The 20,025-nt window shown below is 46.1% G+C and overlaps 2 protein-coding genes across 2 annotated transcripts; both read left to right on the top strand.

Annotated features, from left to right (window-relative positions):
• LOC120021699 (phosphoglycerate mutase 2-like) lies at positions 1–5,429 on the top strand. The gene is made up of 3 exons (XM_038965539.1): positions 1–489; positions 1,159–1,339; positions 5,072–5,429. The coding sequence occupies exons 1-3, from the start codon at positions 73–75 to the stop codon at positions 5,239–5,241; spliced, it is 768 nt and encodes a 255-aa protein (XP_038821467.1). The 5' UTR covers positions 1–72; the 3' UTR covers positions 5,242–5,429.
• Positions 5,430–5,587: 158 nt separating this feature from the next.
• On the top strand, positions 5,588–13,108 carry LOC120020977 (T-box-containing protein TBX6L-like). Its single transcript, XM_038964649.1, has 9 exons — positions 5,588–5,657; positions 9,754–9,898; positions 10,155–10,257; positions 11,113–11,277; positions 11,408–11,554; positions 11,657–11,733; positions 11,818–11,897; positions 12,016–12,253; positions 12,634–13,108. Exons 1-9 carry the CDS (start codon positions 5,588–5,590, stop codon positions 13,106–13,108), a joined length of 1,500 nt encoding a protein of 499 aa, XP_038820577.1.
• Positions 13,109–20,025: the final 6,917 nt, after the last annotated feature.

The following is a 20,025-nucleotide window of genomic DNA, read 5'->3' as shown; positions in this document are numbered from 1 at the left end:
AGTGTATGTGTACCATAAGGGAGGGCCGTGTCTCGTGTGTTTGGTAAAGGAATTTAAAGCAATACTGCAAGCATGACTACTGCCCATAAGTTGGTGATCGTCCGTCATGGCGAGAGTGAGTGGAACCAGTACAACAAATTCTGCGGCTGGTTTGATGCCGACCTCAGCGAGAAGGGCCTGGAAGAGGCCAAACGTGGTGCCAAGGCCATCAAGGACGCCGGAATGAAGTTTGACATCTGCCACACCTCCGTGCTGAAGCGAGCAGTCAAGACCCTGTGGACCATCCTGGAGGGCACAGACCAGATGTGGCTGCCCGTGTACCGCACATGGCGTCTGAACGAGCGCCACTACGGCGGTCTGACAGGTCTCAACAAGGCAGAGACAGCCGAGAAGCACGGAGAGGAGCAGGTCAAGATCTGGCGTCGTTCCTTCGACATCCCCCCTCCCCCCATGGAACACGACCACGCCTTCCACAAGATCATCAGTGAAGTAAGAGGCCGGTGTTGGTGGTGGTGAATAATAGTACATCACAAAACAGACTTGTGAACCACATTGTAGGTCTGTGACTGCTAACATAGAATAATAACACCTGACACATTATTTTAAAGCGTTGCGTGCAACTACCTCTGGAATATGTTCCCATTTTACAAGGAAACCAGTTGGAGTATATTCAGGAGATTTATGACTTGCTTAGGAGATCCTGCAAGACTAAGACTAAGTAACACAATTAAATAACAATAACGAGGCTATATACAGGGGGTACCGGTACCGAGTCAATGTGCGGGGGTACAGGTCAGTCGAAGTAATTTGTACATGTAGGTAGGGGTAAAGTGACTATGCATAGGTAATAAACAGCGAGTAGCAGCAGTGTAAAAACAAAGGAGAGGGGGCAGTCTTATTGTTCACCAGTCTTATTGCTTGGGGGTAGAAGCTAAGGAGAATTTTGGACCTAGACTTGGCGCTCCGTACCGCTTGCTGTGAGGTAGCAGAGACAACAGTCTATGACTTGGGTGACTTCCTCTGACATGCACTGCTTGAGGTACTACGTAGGCTTTGCCAGGTTTCATTTGCAACCCTCTAGGATGTTACATCACACCTGCTTTTGTGATGATACATTTGAGCAGTGTAACCCAACATGCTGTTCTGTCCTCCCACCAGTCAAGGCGCTACAAGGGCCTGAAGCCCGGTGAGCTGCCCACATGTGAGTCCCTGAAAGACACTATTGCCCGTGCCCTGCCCTACTGGAACGATGTCATCGTACCTGAGATCAAGGCTGGCAAGAACATCATCATCGCTGCCCACGGCAACAGCCTCCGCGGAATTGTCAAGCACTTAGAGGGTTGGTATAATGGGCTGCTGCAGTGGCTGGACACGGGGGGGGGGGGGGGGGGGGGGGGGGGGTGTTCAGGAATAGGGAGAGGAGGTACAGGGAAAAGGTTAGAGTTCATGTTTCACAAGGAATGTCAAGTATGGCATGTTGTGAAACATCACATGACTCACAGATCTAACAGATGCATAGCCCCTGCACAAACTGAAAGGTCTGCAGCCTGCAACGAGTAAGGATGATGCACAGTAGTAATGATGATACACAGTAGTAATGATGGTACACAGTAGTAATGACAATACAATGATAATACTAAAGTAATGCTACACTCATGACATTACAGTTAATCACCTAACTGTTTGCTTACTGTGGCTCAGTGAGAATACAGCTGCTGGGCCTGTAGGCATAGTATGGTACACCACATGCACCCAGTCACATAAATATAAATATGTATAATTATATATATATACACTACCGTTCAAAAGTTTGGGGTCACTTAGAAATGTCCTTGTTTTTGAAAGAAAAGCACATTTTTTGTCCATTAAAATAACATCAAATTGATCAGAAATACAGTGTAGACATTGTTAATATTGTGAATGACTATTGTAGCTGGAAAAGGCAGATTTTTTATGGAATATCTACATAGGCGTACAGAGGCCCATTATCAGCAACCATCAGTCCTGTGTTCCAATGGCACGTTGTGTTAGCTAATCCAAGTTTATCATTTTAAAAGGCTAATTGATCATTAGAAAACCATTTTGCAATTATGTTAGCACAGCTGAAAACGTTTGCGCTAATTAAAGAAGCAATAAAACTGGCCTTCTTTAGACTAGTTGAGTATGTGGAGCATCAGCATTTGTGTGTTCAATTACAGGCTCAAAATGGCTAGAAACAAATAACTTTCTTCTGAAACTCGTCTGTCTATTCTTGTTCTGAGAAATGAAGGCTATTCCATGTGAGAAATTGCCAAGAAACTGAAGATCTCGTACAACACTGTGTACTACTCCCTTCACAGAACAGCGCAAACTGGCTCTAACCAGAATATAAAGAGGTGTGGGAGGCTCCAATGCACAACTGAGCAAGAGGACAAATACATTAGTGTTTGGTTTGAGAAACAGATGCCTCACAAGTCCTCAATTGGCAGCTTCATCAAATAGTACCCGCAAAACACCAGTCTCAACGTCAACAGTGAAGAGGCGACTCCGGGATGCTGGGCTTCAAGGCATAGTTCCTTTGTCCAGTGTCTGTGTTCTTTTGCCCATCTTAATATTTAATTTTTATTGGCTAGTTTGAGATATGGCTTTTTCTTTGCAACTCTGCCTAGAAGGCCAGCATCCCAGAGTCGCCTTTTAAAATGATAAACTTAGATTAGCTAACACAACGTGCCATTGGATCACAGGAGTGATGGTTGCTGATAATGGGCCTCTGTACGCCTGTGTAGATTTTCCATGAAAAATCAGCCGTTTCCAGCTACAATATCATTTTCAACATTAACAATGTCTACACTTTATTTCTGATCAACTAGATGTTATTTTAATGGACAATTTTTTTAAATTTTCTTTTAAAAACGAGAACATTTCTAAGTGACCCCAAACTTTTGAACGGTAGTGTATATACATTATATATATATATATATATATATATATATATATATATATATATATATACACAGTACCAGTCAAAAGTTTGGACACACCTACTCATTGAAGGGTTTTTCTTTATTTTTACATTTTTTACATTGTAGAATAACAGTGAAGACATAAAAACTATGAAATAATACATAAGGAATCATGTAGTAGCCAAATTGATTATTCTAAAATTGATTTTTTTTTAAATTTGCTCAGAAATCTATACACAATACCCCATAATGACAAAGAAAAAGCATGTTATTTGAATTTGTTTCAAATTTATACTTTTTTAAAACTAAGAAATATCTTATTTACATAAGTATTCAGTCCCTTTGCTATGAGACTCGAAATTGAGCTCAGGTGCATCCTGTTTCCACTGATCATCTTGACATGTTTCTACAACTTGATTGGAGTCCACCTGTGGTAAATTCAATTGATTGGACATGATTTGGAAAGGCACACACCTGTCTACATAAGGTCACACAGTTGGCAGTGCATGTCAGAGAAAAAAACAAGCCATGAGGTCAAAGGAATTGTCCGTAGAGCTCCGAGACAGGATTGTGTTGAGGCACAGATCTGGGGAAGTGTACCAAACAATGTCTGCAGCATTGAAGGTCCCCAAGACCATAGTGGCCTCCATCATTCTTAAATGGAAGAAGTTTGGAACCACCAAGACTCTTCCTACAGCTGGCCGCCTGGCCAAACTGAGCAATCGGGGGAGAAGGGCCTTGGTCAGGGAGATGATCACTCTGACAGAGCTCCAGAGTTCCTCTGTGGAGATGGGAGAACCTTCCATCTCTGCAGCACTCCACCAATCAGGCCTTTATGGTAGAGTAGCCAGACGGAAGACACTCCTCAGTAAAAGACACATGACAGCCCGCATGGAGTTTGTCAAAAGGCACCTAAAGACTCTCAGACCATGATAAACAAAATTTTCTGGTTTGATTGAACTCTTTGGCCTGAATGCCAAGCGTCACGTCTGGAGGAAACCTGGCACCATCCCTACAGTGAAGCATGGTGGTGGCAGCAACATGCTGTTTTTCTGCGGCAGGGACTGGGAGACTAGTCAGGATTAAGGCAAAGATGAACGGAGCATAGTACAGAGAGATCCTTTATGAAAACCTGCTCCAGAGCGCTCAGGACCTCAGACTGGGGCGAAGGTTCACCTTCCAACAGAACAAAGACCCTAAGCACACAGCCAAGACAATGCAGGAGTGGCTTCAGGACAAGTCTATGAATGTGCGAGGCATTGGATAACCTCCCTGGTCTTTGTGGTTGGATATGTGTTTGAAATTTACTGCTCGACTGAGGGACAATACAGATAATTGTTTGTGTGGGGTACAGAGATGAGGTTGTCATTCAAAAATCATGTTAAAATCTATTATTGCACATGGAGTCCATGCAACTTATTATGTGACTTGTTAAACACATTTTTACTCCTGAACGTATTTAGGCTTGCCATAACAAAGGGGTTGAATGCTTATTGACTCAAGACATTTCAGCTTTTTTTTAATGAATATATATATTTTTCTCAAAACATAATTCCACTTTGACATTATGGGGTACTGTGTAAAAAAAAATCAGGCTGTAACAACCAAATGTGGAAAAACTTAAGGTGTGTAAATATTTTCTGAAGGCACATTTCCAGATAACCAGGAGTCTATAAATAGCTTGGGCTCTCTCCCTGGAGCTCAGACAGACACAGTGGAAAAGGCCATGGGCACGGTTCCCGTTACTGACACGACCTTTCTGCAGAAAGGTTCTGCATTCTCCAGGAGTGGTGGGACCGGGGTGATGCAGACAGGGTTGCTGGGTGGCAGGGTTGCAGAGGGAGAGGGGGTGACAAGAGGGCAGAGGGAAAGGGCAGAGAAAGGTAAGGTCTGCTGAAACAAGCTACTTAGTGGCCCCCCTGAAAGAGGAGTATGGACGACCTCCCCTGTCAAAGGTGGTACTAGCTAAGAAATATACCAGCCTTTGAGGATCTGTACTTCCACTCCACTTGGAATACATATGTCAAATACATTGCCTTATGTGAATTTCCTCTATGTGAATGATCAGTCTTGATTTCACACACTATCCTCTGCTCACTCCTAACACGTCTTTCTGTCTGTCTCGTCAGGCATGTCAGACGCTGCCATCATGGAGTTGAACCTGCCAACAGGTATCCCCATCGTGTACGAGCTTGACGCAAACCTGAAGCCCGTCAAGCCCATGGCTTTCCTGGGAGACGCTGAGACTGTGAAGAAGGCCATGGAGGCCGTGGCTGCCCAGGGCAAAGCTAAGAAGTAAGCCAGCCTGGAGACATCAAGAGGAGAAAGAGAAAAAGTGACTGTCCCTTCCCCCGCACAAGCCTTGTCCACTCACACACACACACACACTACTGTGGAGTGTCACAGTCCCACTGTAGGTGTTGGTGAAGCCCTGTGTTAAGGGCACAACAGTCTGACACAACAAATAAAGAAAACACCTTTTTTGTGTCTTTGCCTGTTTCTGCTTTTATCTCTTTCCTCTTCCTCCATCTGTTTTGATGTTTTTCCTCCTTTTCCTCTCTTGCTCCACCTTTTCTCTTCTTCCATTTACTCCTCCATGACCTGATCTTCCTTCTCTCCCTGATGGGTAATTCACTGGTATCAGCATGGCGATGGTGGTGCTGTGTAATCTTATCCAGATAGCAGAGCAGAGCGGGGAGGAGAGAGAAGAGGAGGGTCACTGAGTTCCTATTGGCAGCGTTCCTGTGGTGCAGCAGCACCTTGTCTGACTCCGTCCCTCCCCATCCCGCTCATCTCCTCAGTACAGACGCAGTACACTGGCTGGGGCTGGCTCAGGGCTAGGGACACGTTTAACACTGGACTAGTCACTCTCTCTGGTGACAAAAGTACAGGTGCAGGGGATTGTGTGTGTGTGTGTGTGTGTGTGTGTGTGTGTGTGTGTGTGTGTGTGTGTGTGTGTGTGTGTGTGTGTGTGTGTGTGTGTGTGTGTGTGTGTGTGTGTGTGTGTGTGTGTGTGTGTGTGTGTGTGTGTGTGTGTGTGTGTGTGTGTGTGTGTGTTTAGGGGGTGAGGTAGAAGGGCAAAGTCAGTGTGTGTGGCAATATAGCTCAGTATTTGTATGATTTATTTTAGTGTTTTATTTTGCTCAACTTTATCAAGGGTGCCAATCATTTCAGTCATGACTGTATATCAGATGACTGGGTCAGAGAAGAGGGCACTAAAAGGAATTGCCTTCACATTAGATTGAACGCAAATGACATCAAACCTAGAGCTGGGACACCAGTAAAATAACATTTTACACTAACTAGTCTGGATCCTAAACACAGCACTGTTCTAAAGTGGATAAATAAAATCATACTTCCATCACTTCAGTTAGAAAATCTTTAATTAAATTCTCAACTACAATCAACCTTATAAAGCAGTGTGTTGTAAGGCATTCAGATGTTCTTATTCAAGTTCTATACTGTAAGGTATCTATGTCTTCACTGACACAAACAATTTAGCTTTTCCAATCAATCTTGCTTCAAAAATATTTTTTTCTCTCTACTTGCATTGAATAAAATCCTTAATTTAAAGTGAAAAGTATTCATCCACATAATAAATGATCAAGCCCCAGAAATGACTTCTCTCAACTTTTCAAATGTAAAACACAATTATAATGTTGAATGTGCTATTGAGCAGGCAAAGGCTAAATGCTACCTACTATCAGTGGTGTTGATATGGAAGTAAATACCAGAGTTGTTAAATGTATAATCTATAGGAGAAATTAGAGTATCAATGTATATAGGAGAAATTAGAGTACCCTCTAGTGGTTCAACGTGTTCTTATCTGTTGAGTGACAGATTATTTTCCACATTATTAGAATTGCATGTGTGGGGAGACAGAAGCAGCTGAGCCCAATAGGTTGCCATGCAACCAGAATCCACCAGGGTGAGCTAGTCCCACAGAGATGCTCACTGCAGCAGAGAAACTTCATCTGAAGAAACCAGAGAACGCCAGAGAAGCCGGTGTTTGAAGGATGTATTGGCACAGGTGTTGTTAGGCCTGAGATGAAGTCGAGCGTTGCGTCATGCCTAACAACAGCCCTTAGCCGTGGTATATTGGCCTATTGCTTTATTAAGCCAATGTCTAACTTCTTTGACATTAAACGGTCCCAACACAAAAGATATGTAAGTGTAACCATTTTTGCCATGCATACTGTATCATAGTTGCAAAGGTCATCTGGAAAACCTACACTTCAGGCACATAGGCCTACAGAATTCCACCTTCCAGGCTGAGGTTGATCTAGGCAGTAGGGATGTGTCTCTACATGTCAATCTGGAAGGTAGATGGGCCTAACTGAACACTCCGATGTACTTCAACTTCTCCGAGGCTACTGTACAACAGATATGCACCCCCACGCACACAAACACACCTTGATTTTACCTGAGTATTTAGGCCTGCCTGAGTCATCCTGGTTTTCCCATCTGGAACATTCTTAAAGCTGAAGGTGTAAAGTCGAACAGAGACACTAAGTCTTCTGCAACAATGAGTTTCACACTGACATACAAAGTTTGAGTCATGCATTTGTTATACATCCTCTGTTGTATCCCTATGAGAGATTCCATTTAGCACTGTGTGAATTGAATTATATCCCTATACTAACTCTTGAGACAATAGCCACTAAAGCTACCACATACAAAGGCCTCACCCTCTACCCTTGTGCTATGAAAAGTGTTGCATACAATGTCCACACACAGACACAGTAACCTATTCAGAATCGAAACAATGTTTATTCAAAGCACTTTTTCACCAATCTGATCCATGTCATGTGCTCCAAAACAGTGCAGTAATAGTTTATCACAGAGTAATTAACACAAATACAGTATGCACAACACAGACTCAAACCCAACTTCTGGATTCCTCTCAAACCTCAATGATGATTGCGTCTGAAATTCAGATAGGATGTGCCTGGGCTGTGTGACCGTCACTCCTTCACTGCTCTCTGGGTGTGTTTAGCATGTGTGTGGATCTCAGCCGGGGATCAGGAGGGTGCTCCAGACCCAGACAGGGGCCGCACGGGATCAGAGCAGCCAGAATGGAGGGTCCTGCGGTGGGGTTATCACACATCAGAAACCCTGGAGCCTCCATCCATCCCCCCATCCCCTCCCTCTGTCCTTTCAGGCTAACAGGCCACTTGTGCCAGCCCCATTAGGCCCCATACGGCACCTCTCCAGGCCTGGGGGGCCATCGGCCACGATTAGCCAGAACTGCCTCCCATTGTCAAGGACGGAGATAACTCAACCCCCCCCCCGCTCCCCCATTTAAAACCCTTAACCAACAGGGCAGTTCAAGAAAGAGTTAAGTAAAATATTTGATAATAAACAGCGAGTAGCAGCAGTGTAAAAAAACAAATGGGGGGGGTCAATGTAAATGAGGCTCCTGGATGGCGCAGCGGTCTAAGGCACCACATCTCAGTGCTTGAGGCGTCACTACAGACACCCTGGTTTGATTCCAGGCTGTATCACAAATAAATCAAATCAAATCAAATTTATTTGTCACATACACATGGTTAGCAGGTGTTAATGCGAGTGTAGCGAAATGCTTGTGCTTCTAGTTCCGACCATGCAGTAATATCTAACAAGTAATATAACCTAACAATTTCACAACAACTACCTTATACACACAAGTGTAAAGGAATGAATACGAATATGTACATAAAAATATATAAATGAGTGATGGCCGAACGGCATAGGCAAGATGCAGTAGATGGTATAGCGTACAGTATATACATATGAGATGAGTAATGTAGGGTATGAGAACATTACATAAAGTGGCATTGTTTAATAAAGTGGCTAGTGATACATTTAATTACATCAAAGATGGCAAGATGCAGTAGATGGTATAGCGTACAGTATATACATATGAGAATAGTAATGTAGGGTAAGAAAACATTATATAATATAAAGTGGCTAGTGATAAATTGATTACATCAATTTTTCCATTATTAAAGTGGCTGGAGTTGAGTCAGTATGTTGGCAGCAGCCACTCAATGTTAGTGATGGCTGTTTAACAACCGGCCGTGATTGGGAGTCCCATAGGGCTGCTCACAATTGGCCCAGCGTCGTTCGGGTTTGGCCGGTGTAGGCCATCATTGTAAATAACTGACTTGCCTAGTTAAATAAAGGTACATTAGTTTATTTGGAAAATATACATATATTTTTTTAAACAGTGATTTCTAGAAACAAAAGGTCACGTTCAGGCAGCTATTTCTTCACAGCACCACAGTATGCCCACCCCCTCCATTTCCCACCCCCTTGTCTGACACTTCAAAGGTTCGAAACCAGGCACACCACTCTGTTGTAACCACACCCACTTTGTCCTCACAGGCCATTCCCTTTCTGGGCTGACCAATGAACTCCAGAGGTCAGCCCCTCTAACTCCACAAGTTAAGGATATGGAAAGGAAAGTTTTGAGATTGATAGGGAAACTTTTCATGATCCAAGGACCACCACTAAGTCCACAGCTCCTCTCACAGTATTCTCACAGTGATGTGGGTCTGACAGCAGCGACATCAGCAAACACATTTGGATAAGGAATTTGATCTTGATATTCTCTTTGACCATTGTGGGGAACCGTGCAGGCAATGCAGCATATCTCTGGTAAGCATCACTTTTTCAACCTTTGCTACGTCAGTCAGTGGTCTAGCAAGAGAGTAACAGCAAGTCTATTGCATAGTTGAAATGTTGCATTGTCTGTGGAAATCTCTGTGTACAAAGGGTTTCTCCAGCACTGTTCCACTCTGTAAGGCTCCATGTCCCCCTCTCTCTCCAGAGCCGAGGCCCAACATGATGACCCCGTCCCCCCCTACAGCTGACCCCTACCACCAAGGCAACGTCAGGATGACCCTGGAAAAGGCTGACCTCTGGAAGTCCTTCCACAACCTGGGGACTGAGATGATCATCACCAAACATGGCCGGTACAATTGTTGTTATATCCTTCATCATCATTTTTGATCTGTGTAAATCTACTAAACACATTCTATGCTGTGGTGTGTTCACTGCAAAGTACCTTTCACCCGCATTTCATGCCATATTGTAGCATTACCAATATTGTAGCTCTGCCAACGTTGTGAAACTGTATCTGCTGCTAGTATGCTTTTTTTGAGAGAGCGCATAGAGTTGTGATCAGGAATTGAGAGGATAATACAATTAGTGTGGATTTGTATGTATCAGGAGGATGTTTCCCCACTGCAACGTCAGTCTATCTGGACTCCAACCCTATACCAACTATGTCCTCATGGTGGATATGGTTCCGGTGGACAACTCCAGATACAGGGTAAAAACAACATGCCCACCATCCTTATATAATGCCTCAGTTGCAGGGAGTTTTTCCTAGGCACCGTGCTTCTACATCTGCATTGCTTGCTCTTTGGGGGTTTTAGGCTTGGTCTCTGTGTAAGCACTTTGTGACATATGCAGATGTAAAAAGGGCTTTATAAATACATTTGATTGAGAATATATTAATTGATAATACATTTGATTGATATATCACACATTGATATATCACACACATTACAATACTACATTTCTATTGGGAAAGTTCCAATTAGATAAGCTAAATGTGTCACAGTTTGGAATATAGTCAGCCATTGTTTTAAAAGGAAACATCAGGAGATTAAGTAGAAGACAAGCTTGCAGTCAGTCTGCATCCAGCATACAGTCCAGACGGTGCCCCGCCCACACCCAGCCAATCACCACACACACTGCATATCAAAGACCATTACTACGTCCTGTTTTTCTACCCCCGGCTGGAGGTTCAGCCACAGCCATTTAGCAAACCCCCCCCCCGCTCCAATCAAAGTGAATGGGGAGCAATACCCCCTCCATGCATCCACTGGCCCTCCCCTCAGTACACATTGCTTTTGACCATATGCTCCAGAGAGAGAGGAGTGTTTTTCCTTTGCTATAGCAGTTCCTGTATATGTTGGTAGATTATATGCAATTATATACATACCTACAGGATACTGTTCAAGCTTGCAATAATATGCACCACAGATTCCTTATATATATCAGTGTAAATACTGGGGGTATGTGAGTTTTTGTGGAGTGTCTACGTGTTGAGGCTTGTCTTGTGGTTCGTTTCACACCTGAGTAACGCCCATCCCCTCCCCCCTTCTCTTTCTCTTTGTAGTGGAATAAAGGCCAGTGGGACATGGCTGGGAAAGCCGAGCCCCAGCTCCCCTGTCGGACGTATGTGCATCCAGACTCCCCCACCCCGGGCTCCTACTGGATGAAACAATCGGTGTCCTTTCTCAAGCTCAAACTCACCAACCACACACTGGACCAGCACGGCCATGTAAGAACACGTATCCCCTTCTCTACTGAATCCCCAGCCCGCAACCTCTCACAGTCTGAGAGTAGACAGCTGTCATTTCTGTAAACAACATTATTAGTTGACTCATTAGTGGTGTCTGTTCTCTCCTCAGATCATCCTGCACTCTATGCATCGCTACATCCCACGCTTCTCTGTGGTCCAGGCTGACAGTCTGCACAGTGTGCGCTGGGGACACTTCCATTACTTCTCCTTCCCTGAGACCTCCTTCACTGCAGTCACGGCCTACCAAAACACTAAGGTCCGTCTATCAACTCACGTATTAAGAACATACAAACGGCGCACCCACGTAATTAACTTGCTCTTTGGGAATGGATGTCTTCATCTCCACTCCTGCTTTCAGATCGCTAAACTCAAGATTGACCACAACCCCTTTGCTAAAGGATTCAAAGGGGAGAACACCCGTACTCATAGCAAGAGGTAGGGATCAATAGAACTATAACACTACGTGTGTGTGAGTCGGGGAGATGTGCTTTACAAGTTGTTATTGTCTATTTTTTATAGGTGTCGATCCAACAAGAGTCCTGGAAATGCTTCAAAGAAAGCCAAACAAGACAGAGAAACAGAATTCAAAAGTCCTTCAGGTATGAATCTTAACTCTATACAGTAAGATTAGATTGATCAGATCTGTATAATGTCAAAGGTTGTCCAGCCCATAGGCCTATAGGCAGTCTCATTGATCCACAATCTTTTCCCATTTAGACCTCCAAAGAGCAACATTAGACTGTGAGCCAGCAGAACGGGGGATAACCTTGGGAACAACAGAGAACATAGTGTCGGCTAAGGAGGATCTCTTCTCCCCCTGGGCCATGGAAAAGGACCCATCCCAGAGCCACAGCCTGCACACTGAACTACTGGAGCTCCACGACCACAGACAGGACTACAGCACTGAGGAGCAGATGGTGCCTGGCCCTGCATCTATGTCCTACCAACCATACAGGTACTGTACAACCACCAGGCACACACGCATGCATGTATAAGCGCAACATTGTAGCATTATAAACTAGATTGTAAAACAATATTGTAAAGCATACCTTTTTTGGAGGTGAAACCCAACATACAGGCGAATCCCCACTCTAACAGCCAGCACACCCACAAACGTGCATATGCAGAATCCTGACCCATTATGCCAATAGAAAACTCAGTGACTCAGTGCTATACTTAACAGGCACTCTATGGTGTAGAATACACCTCCATACTGTGCAATTAAAAGTGACACTTTGAGTCAGCGAGTGTTTGAGTTCACATACTGTATGTGGGTTGATGACAATAACTAAAAGTCATATTAGTAACCCGCTCCATATTTTTTATTCTCTCCAGATCTGTTGAGCATGGCAGACTTCCCTCTCCATCTTCTGCAGTGGAGGATTGCAAAGGCAGGCGCAGCTATGAGTCTCACCTCCGTGATGTAGCCACTGTCCCTGGGCACAAGACTAACAGTCCTGGCCCTGTCAGAGACATGGGACACACCCCCTTGGCTCCAGCCATGCCCCAGGACTATAGAATGTCCCCTGTCCATCTGCCCACGTCCTCCAAAACCTACCCTGGGTACCTGGGCTACAGTTACCCACTCTATGGCCACTACACTACTAACCAGGGCATGGGTCAGTGGAGTGAGGGTGGTACAGGACAGTACCCTGGACAGTCCTTGACTCACCACCTGCCCTTCTTCACCAGTCAAACACTGACTGCAGACCACGGCACCCACCAACGCAGCGTCCATCACCATGGCAACACAGAGGCAGAGTGGAGCTGGAGCCAGTACTTGAGTTTGGATAATGATCAGAATAGCTGACTCTAACTCACAAAGTGAAGGAGCTGAGTTTCATTCTGTGAACAATGCTACTTGTGACATTTCAGAAAAGTGAGAGTCTATGGTCCTTGTGCACAAGGTCCAAACCAAGATATCGTCAAGTATGTTTAAAAAAAAACTTGTTCTCTGCTATGGACATGTGTGTCAAGAGGAGTGTGTGCAATTTTCTGTTCCAAGTCTATGCAGAGCTTATAGCAGAAGGCTATTTGAGCTATATACTGGACTTAATGGACTGAGCCTCCTCATACTGTGCCTGGTGCTCCATATGAACTGCATTCAAATGTTTGTGTGCATTCATGCTTGTATTACGCATGTGAAGTGTGTATGCTTGTTTGTTTACTTATCAAAGTGATGATAATTGAGATCAGATTATGACCAAAAGGATGTCATGATATCCAAAAATAAATAATAATAAGATTCCCATATCGGTATAGTTCTCTACATCATAACTGCTGTAAATATGACAACTCTTAAGAGGTTTCACACAAGCCATAAGTGATTCCAACATGAAGGGTCATCAATGTTACCCAGCAGAAACTGCATGACAGAGAGATACAAAGGGACACAGAGGTGAGTCCTTCACTCCCACAGGAGGACAGGCCAGGAACACATGTAAATAAGTCAATCAATCAAATTTATTTATGAAGCCCTTTTTACATCAGCCGATGTCACAAAGTGCTGTACAGAAACCCAGCCTAAAACCCCAAACAGCAAGCAATGCAGATGTAGAAGCACGGTGGCTAGGAAAAACTCCCTAGAAAGACAGGAACCTAAGAAGAAACCTAGAGAGGAACAAGGCTCTGAGGGGTGGCCAGTCCTCTTCTGACTGTGCCAGGTGGAGATTATAACAGTACATGGCCAAGATGTTCAAATGTTCATAGATGACGATGGCGATACAGAGAGAGAGAGAGTTGAAAACAGCAGGCCCGGGACAAGGTAGCACGTCCGGTGAACAGGTCAGGGTTCCAAAGCCGCAGGCAGAACAGTTGAAACTGGAACAGCAGTACGACCAGGTGGACTGGGGACAGCAAGGACTCATCAGGCCAGGTAGTCCTGAGGCATGGTCCAAGGGCTCAGGTCCTCTGAGAGAAGAGAGAAAGAGAGAGAGAATTAGAGGGAGCATAGTTAAATTCACACAGGACACCGGATAAGACAGGAGAAATACTCCAGATATAACAGACTGACCCTAGCCCCCCGACACATAAACAATTGCAGCATAAATACTGGAGGCTGAGACAGGAGGGGTCGGGAGACACTGGCCCCGTCCGACGATACCCCTGGACAGGGCCAACCAGGCAGGATATAACCCCACCCACTTTGCCAAAGCACAGCCCCCACACCACTAGAGGGATATCTTCAACCACCAACTTACTACCCTGAGACAAGGCCCAGTATAGCCCACAAAGATCTCCCCACGGGACGAACCCGAGGGGGGCGCCAACCCGGAGAGGAAGATCACGTCAGTGACTCAACCCACTCAAGTGACGCACCCCTCTTAGGGACGGCATGGAAGAGCACCAGTAAGCCAGTGACTCAGGCCCCGTAATAGGGTTACGGCAGAGAATCTCAGTGGAGAGAGGGGAACTGGCCAGGCAGAGACAGCAAGGGCGGTTCGTCACTCCAGTGCCTTTCTGTTCACCTTCACACTCCTGGACAAAAGACTACACTCAATCATATGACCTACCGAAGAGATCAAATAAAATACAATTTTATTTGTCACATACACATGGTTAGCAGATGTTAATGTGTGTGTAGCGAAATGCTTGAGTCTTCAATAAAGACTTAAAGGTCGAGACCGAGTCTGCGTCTCTCACATGGATAGGCAGACCATTCCATAAAAATGGAGCTCTATAGGAGAAAGCCCTGCCTCCAGCTGTTTGCTTAGAAATTCTAGGGACAATAAGGAGGCCTGTGTCTTGTGACCATAGCGTACGTGTTGGTATGTACGGCAAGACCAAATTGGAAAGATAGGTAGGAGCAAGCTCATGTAATGCTTTGTAGGTTAGCAGTAAAACCTTGAAATCAGCCCTGCCTTAACGGGAAGCAAGTGTAGGAAGGCTAGCACTGAAGTAATATGATCAAATTTTTGGGTTCTAGTCAAGATTCTAGCAGCCGTGTTTAGCACTAACTGAAGTTTACTTAGTGCTTTATCCGGGTAGCCGGAAAGTAATCTAGAAGTGACAAAAGCATGAATTAATTCTTCTGCATAAATTTTGGACAGAAAGTTTCTGATTTTGTAATGTTACATAGATGGAAAAACGCTGTCCTTGAAATAGTCTTGAAATGTTCGTCAAAAGAGAGATCAGGTCCAGAGTAACGCAGAGGTCCTTCACAGTTTTATTTGAGACGACTGTACAACCATCAATATTAATTGTCAGATTCAACAGAAGATCTCTTTGTATCTTGGGACCTAGAACAAGCAGTTTTGTCAGAGTTTAAAAGTAAAAGGTTGCAGCCATCCACTTCCGTATGTCTGAAACACAGGCTTCCAGGGAAGGCAATTTTGTGGCTTCACCATGTTTCATCGAAATGTACAGCTGTGTATCGTCCGCATAGCAGTGAAAGCTAACATTATGTTTCCAGGTGGCATCACCAAGAGGTAAAATATATAGTGAAAACCATAGTGGTCCTAAAACGGAATCTTGAGGAACACTGAAATGTAGTTGATTTGTCAGAGGACAAATGTAAAAATGTGATCGATGATATCAAAAGCAGCACTAAGGTCTCGGAGCACGAGGACAGATGCAGATCCTTGGTCTGACGCCATTAATAGGTAATTTACCACCTTCACGAGTGCAGTCTCGGTGCTATGATGGGGTCTATAATCAGACAGAAGCATTTCGTATACATTGTCTGTCTTCAGGAAGGCAGTGAGTTGCTGCGCAACAGCTTTTTCTACAATTTTTGAGAGGAATCTTAGATTCGATATAGGCTGATAGTTTTTTATATTTTCTGGGTCAAGGTTTGGCTTTTTCAAGAGAGGCTTTATTACCGCCACCTTTAGTGAGTTTGGTACACATCCGGTGGATAGGGAGCCATTTATTATGTTCAACATAAGAGGGCCAAGCACAGGAAGCAGCTCTTTCAGTAGTTTAGTTGGAATAGGGCATGCAGCTTGCAGCTTGAAGGTTTAGAGGCCATGACTATTTTCATCAATGTGTCAAGAGATATAGTATAAAAAACTTGAGTGTCTCCCTTGATCCTAGGTCCTGGCAGTGTTGTGCAGACTCAGGACAACTGAGCTTTAGAGAAATACGCAGATTTATAGAGGAGTCCGTAAATTGCTTTCTAATGATCATGATATTTTCGTCAAAAAAGGTCATGAATTTATCACTGCTGAAGTTAAAGCAATCCTCGCTTGGGGAATGCTGTTTTTTAGTTAGTTTTGCGATAGTATCAAAAATACATTTTGGATTGTTCTTATTCTCCTCAATTAAGTTGGAAAAATAGGATGATCGAGCAGCAGTGAGGGCTCTTTGATACTGCACGGTACTGTCTTTCCAAGCTAGTCGGAAGACTTACAGATTGGTGTAGCGCCATTTCCGTTCCAATTTTCTGGAAGCTTGCTTCAGGGCTCAGGTATTTTCTATATACCAGGGAGCTAGTTTCTTATGACAAATGTTTTTTGTTTTTAGAGGTGCGACTGCATCTAGGATGGGGTCCGTTACTCCTCAGCAGGCCAGGCTTGTTCCTGTTTGTGGGTGAGTCCCAGAAAGAAGGCCAATTATCTACAAATTCTACCTTTTGGGAGGGGCAGAAAACAGTTTTCAACCAGCGATTGAGTTGTGAGACTCTGCTGTAGAGCTCATCACTCCCCCTAACTGGGAGAAGCCAGATACAATTACTCGATGTCAACATCTTTCTAGCTGATTTACACGCTGAAGCTATGTTGCGCTTGGTGACCTCTGACTGTTTCATCCTGACATCGTTGGTGCCTTCGTGAATAACAATATCCCTATACTCTACACTTGCCAGTTTTAGCCTTAGCCAGCACCATCTTCAGATTAGGGATTTCAATTTGTCAGAGCTAATGGTGGGAAGCTTCGGCGTCTCAGACCCCGTAACGGGAGGAGAGACCAGAGAAGGCTTGGCCTCTGACTCCGACTCGTTGCTTAATGGGGAGAACCGGTTGAAAGTTTCTGTCGGCTGAATTAGCGACATCGGTTGAGCATTCCTACAGCATTTCCTTCCAGAAGCCATAGGAAAATTGTCCGGCTGCGGCGATTTTGCGAGGGGATTTATACTACTATCTGCACTTATTGGTGGCACAGACACTGTTTCATCCTTTCCTACACTTAAATTACCCTTGCCTAACGATTGCGTCTGAAGCTGGGCTTGCAGCAGGGTTAACCTCACCATAATACCCTGACTACACCGCTCGCGTCGCGTGCGCAAGCGTTGCAAAATACATTTAGAAATCTATGGTATTCAATTATTGCACCCACACTGCTCGTGCACGTCAACGAGCGTCTGCGTTGCCAAGGGCTAAAATAGAAGTCCTTTCTATTTCTGACACCGATAGCTGCAAGTCCTGCCTCTCCCATCTCCTCATTGGTTTATAGAAGCAGGTACCCACGTGCCATCTCCTCATTGGTTATACCCACGTGGGTGATTGAAAGACGAACTGTGTTGCCGGTTGTCGTGGTAATACTATGAAAGTTTAGATGGCAATCACAATATAAGTTCAAAGATGAAAAAGCCTGGAAGGAGGAGAGATGACTAGAAACGATTCGGTTGACCGTTTTATGTGTGGATTAAATGTTGGAGTAGAGGACCTTGTGCATTTCAGGTAAAATAACAACCTAATGTGTCACGATCGTCTTGAGGATAATGAGTGGACCAAGGCGCAGCGTGTGAAAAATACATTCTCTTTTATTTAGAGACGAGTGAAACACGAAACGAACACTTATAACAAAACGAAACAAAACAACAAACGACCGTGAAGCTACAAACGTAAGTGCAATACAAAAGCTACAAACGTTCTACATAGACAATTACCCACAAAACCCAATGCCTATGGCTGCCTTAAATATGGCTCTCAATCAGAGACAATGAACCACAGCTGCCTCTAATTGAGAACCAATCTAGGCAGCCATAGACATACAAACACCTAGACAAGACACTGACCCATTTAACATACAAAACCCCTAGACAATCCAAAAACACATACATTCCCCATGTCACACCCTGACCTAACTAAAATAATGAAGAAAACAAAGATAACTAAGGCCAGGGCGTGACAGTACCCCCCCCCCCCCCCCCCCAAAGGTGCGGACTCCGGCCGCAAAACCTGACACAGAAGGGGAGGGTCCGGGGTGGGCCTTCTTATGGCGGCGGCTCGGGTGCGGGACGTGGCCCCCACTCCACCATTGTCAATACCCGCTTTGGTGGCTCTGGTAGATCCTGGCTGACTGGCGGCTCTGGAAGATCCTGGCTGACTGGCGGCTCTGGAAGATCCTGGCTGACTGGCGGCTCTGGAAGATCCTGGCTGACTGGCGGCTCTGGAAGATCCTGGCTGACTGGCGGCTCTGGAAGATCCTGGCTGACTGGCGGCTCTGGCAGATCCTGGCTGACTGGCGGCTCTGGCAGATCCTGGCTGACTGGCGGCTCTGGCAGATCCTGGTTGACTGGCGGCTCTGGCAGATCCTGGCTGGCTGGCGGCTCTGGCTGGTCATGGCTGGATGACGGCTCTGGCTGGTCATTGCTGGATGACGGCTCTGGCTGCTCCTGTCTGGCGGAAGGCTCTGGCTGCTCCTGTCTGACGGAAGGCTCTGGCTGCTCCTGTCTGGAGGAAGGCTCTGGCTGCTCCTGTCTGGGGGAAGGCTCTGGCGGCTCCTGTCTGGCGGAAGGCTCTGGCGGCTCCTGTCTGGCGGAAGGCTCTGGCGGCTCCTGACTGGCTGGCGGCTCTGGCAGCTCCTGACTGGCTGGCGGCTCTGGCAGCTCCTGACTGGCTGGCGGCTCAGGCAGCTCCTGACTGGCTGGCGGCTCTGGCAGCTCCTGACTGGCTGGCGGCTCTGGCAGCTCCTGACTGGCTGGCGGCTCTGGCAGCTCCTGACTGACGGACGGCTCTAGGGGCTCCTGACTGACGGACGGCTCTAGCGGCTCCTGACTGACGAACGGCTCTGACGGCTCGGGACAGACGGGCGGCTCTAATGGCTTGGGACAGACGGATGGCTCAGATGGCGCTGGGCAGACGGATGGCCCAGATGGCGCTGGGCAGACGGATGGCTCAGATGGCGCTGGGCAGACGGATGGCTCAGATGGCGCTGGGCAGACGGATGGCTCAGATGGCGCTGGGCAGACGGATGGCTCAGATGGTGCTGGGCAGACGGATGGCTCAGATGGCGCTGGGCAGGCAGGCAGCTCAGACGGCGCTGGGCAGACGAGAAGTGCAGGCGGCGTTGAGCAGACGAGCAGTGCAGGCGGCGTTGGGCAGACGGCCGACTCTGACCTGCTGAGGCGCACAGTAGGCCTGGTGCGTGGTGCCGGAACTGGAGGTACCGGACTGGAGACACGCACCTCAAGGCTAGTGCGGGGAGAAGGAACAGGGCATACTGGACCCTGGAGACGCACATTAGGCCTAGTGCGTGGTGCCGGAACTGGTGGTACCGGGCTGGGGACACGCACCTGAAGGCTAGTGTGGGGAGAAGGAACAGGGCATACTGGACCCTGGAGACGCACATTAGGCCTAGTGCGTGGTGCCGGCACTGGTGGTACCGGGCTGGGGACACGCATCTCAGGGCTAGTGCGGGGAGCAGCAACAGGACGCACAGGACTCTGGAGACACACTGGAAGCCTGGTGCGTGGTGTAGGCACTGGTGGTACTGGGCTGGGGCGGGGAGGTGGCGCCGGAAATACCGGACCGTGCAGGCGTACTGGCTCCCTTGAGCACTGAGCCT

This window comes from Salvelinus namaycush, chromosome 26 (assembly GCF_016432855.1).
Source record: "Salvelinus namaycush isolate Seneca chromosome 26, SaNama_1.0, whole genome shotgun sequence".
NCBI classification, from domain to species: domain Eukaryota; kingdom Metazoa; phylum Chordata; class Actinopteri; order Salmoniformes; family Salmonidae; genus Salvelinus; species Salvelinus namaycush.
Note: the sequence above shows the minus strand (reverse complement) of the source record. Positions and strands in the feature narration are given on the sequence as shown.

Excerpts from the sequence above, each read along its gene's own strand:
- LOC120021699 (XM_038965539.1), top strand. The coding sequence starts at position 73 with ATGACTACTGCCCATAAGTTGGTGATCGTCCGTCATGGCGAGAGTGAG. Across the intron at positions 490-1,158 it reads TCCACAAGATCATCAGTGAA|TCAAGGCGCTACAAGGGCCT; the intron begins GTAAGAGGCCGG and ends TCCTCCCACCAG. Across the intron at positions 1,340-5,071 it reads AATTGTCAAGCACTTAGAGG|GCATGTCAGACGCTGCCATC; the intron begins GTTGGTATAATG and ends CTGTCTCGTCAG.
- LOC120020977 (XM_038964649.1), top strand. The coding sequence starts at position 5,588 with ATGGCGATGGTGGTGCTGTGTAATCTTATCCAGATAGCAGAGCAGAGC. Across the intron at positions 5,658-9,753 it reads GGAGGAGAGAGAAGAGGAGG|AGCCGAGGCCCAACATGATG; the intron begins GTCACTGAGTTC and ends CTCTCTCTCCAG. Across the intron at positions 12,254-12,633 it reads ATGTCCTACCAACCATACAG|ATCTGTTGAGCATGGCAGAC; the intron begins GTACTGTACAAC and ends TATTCTCTCCAG.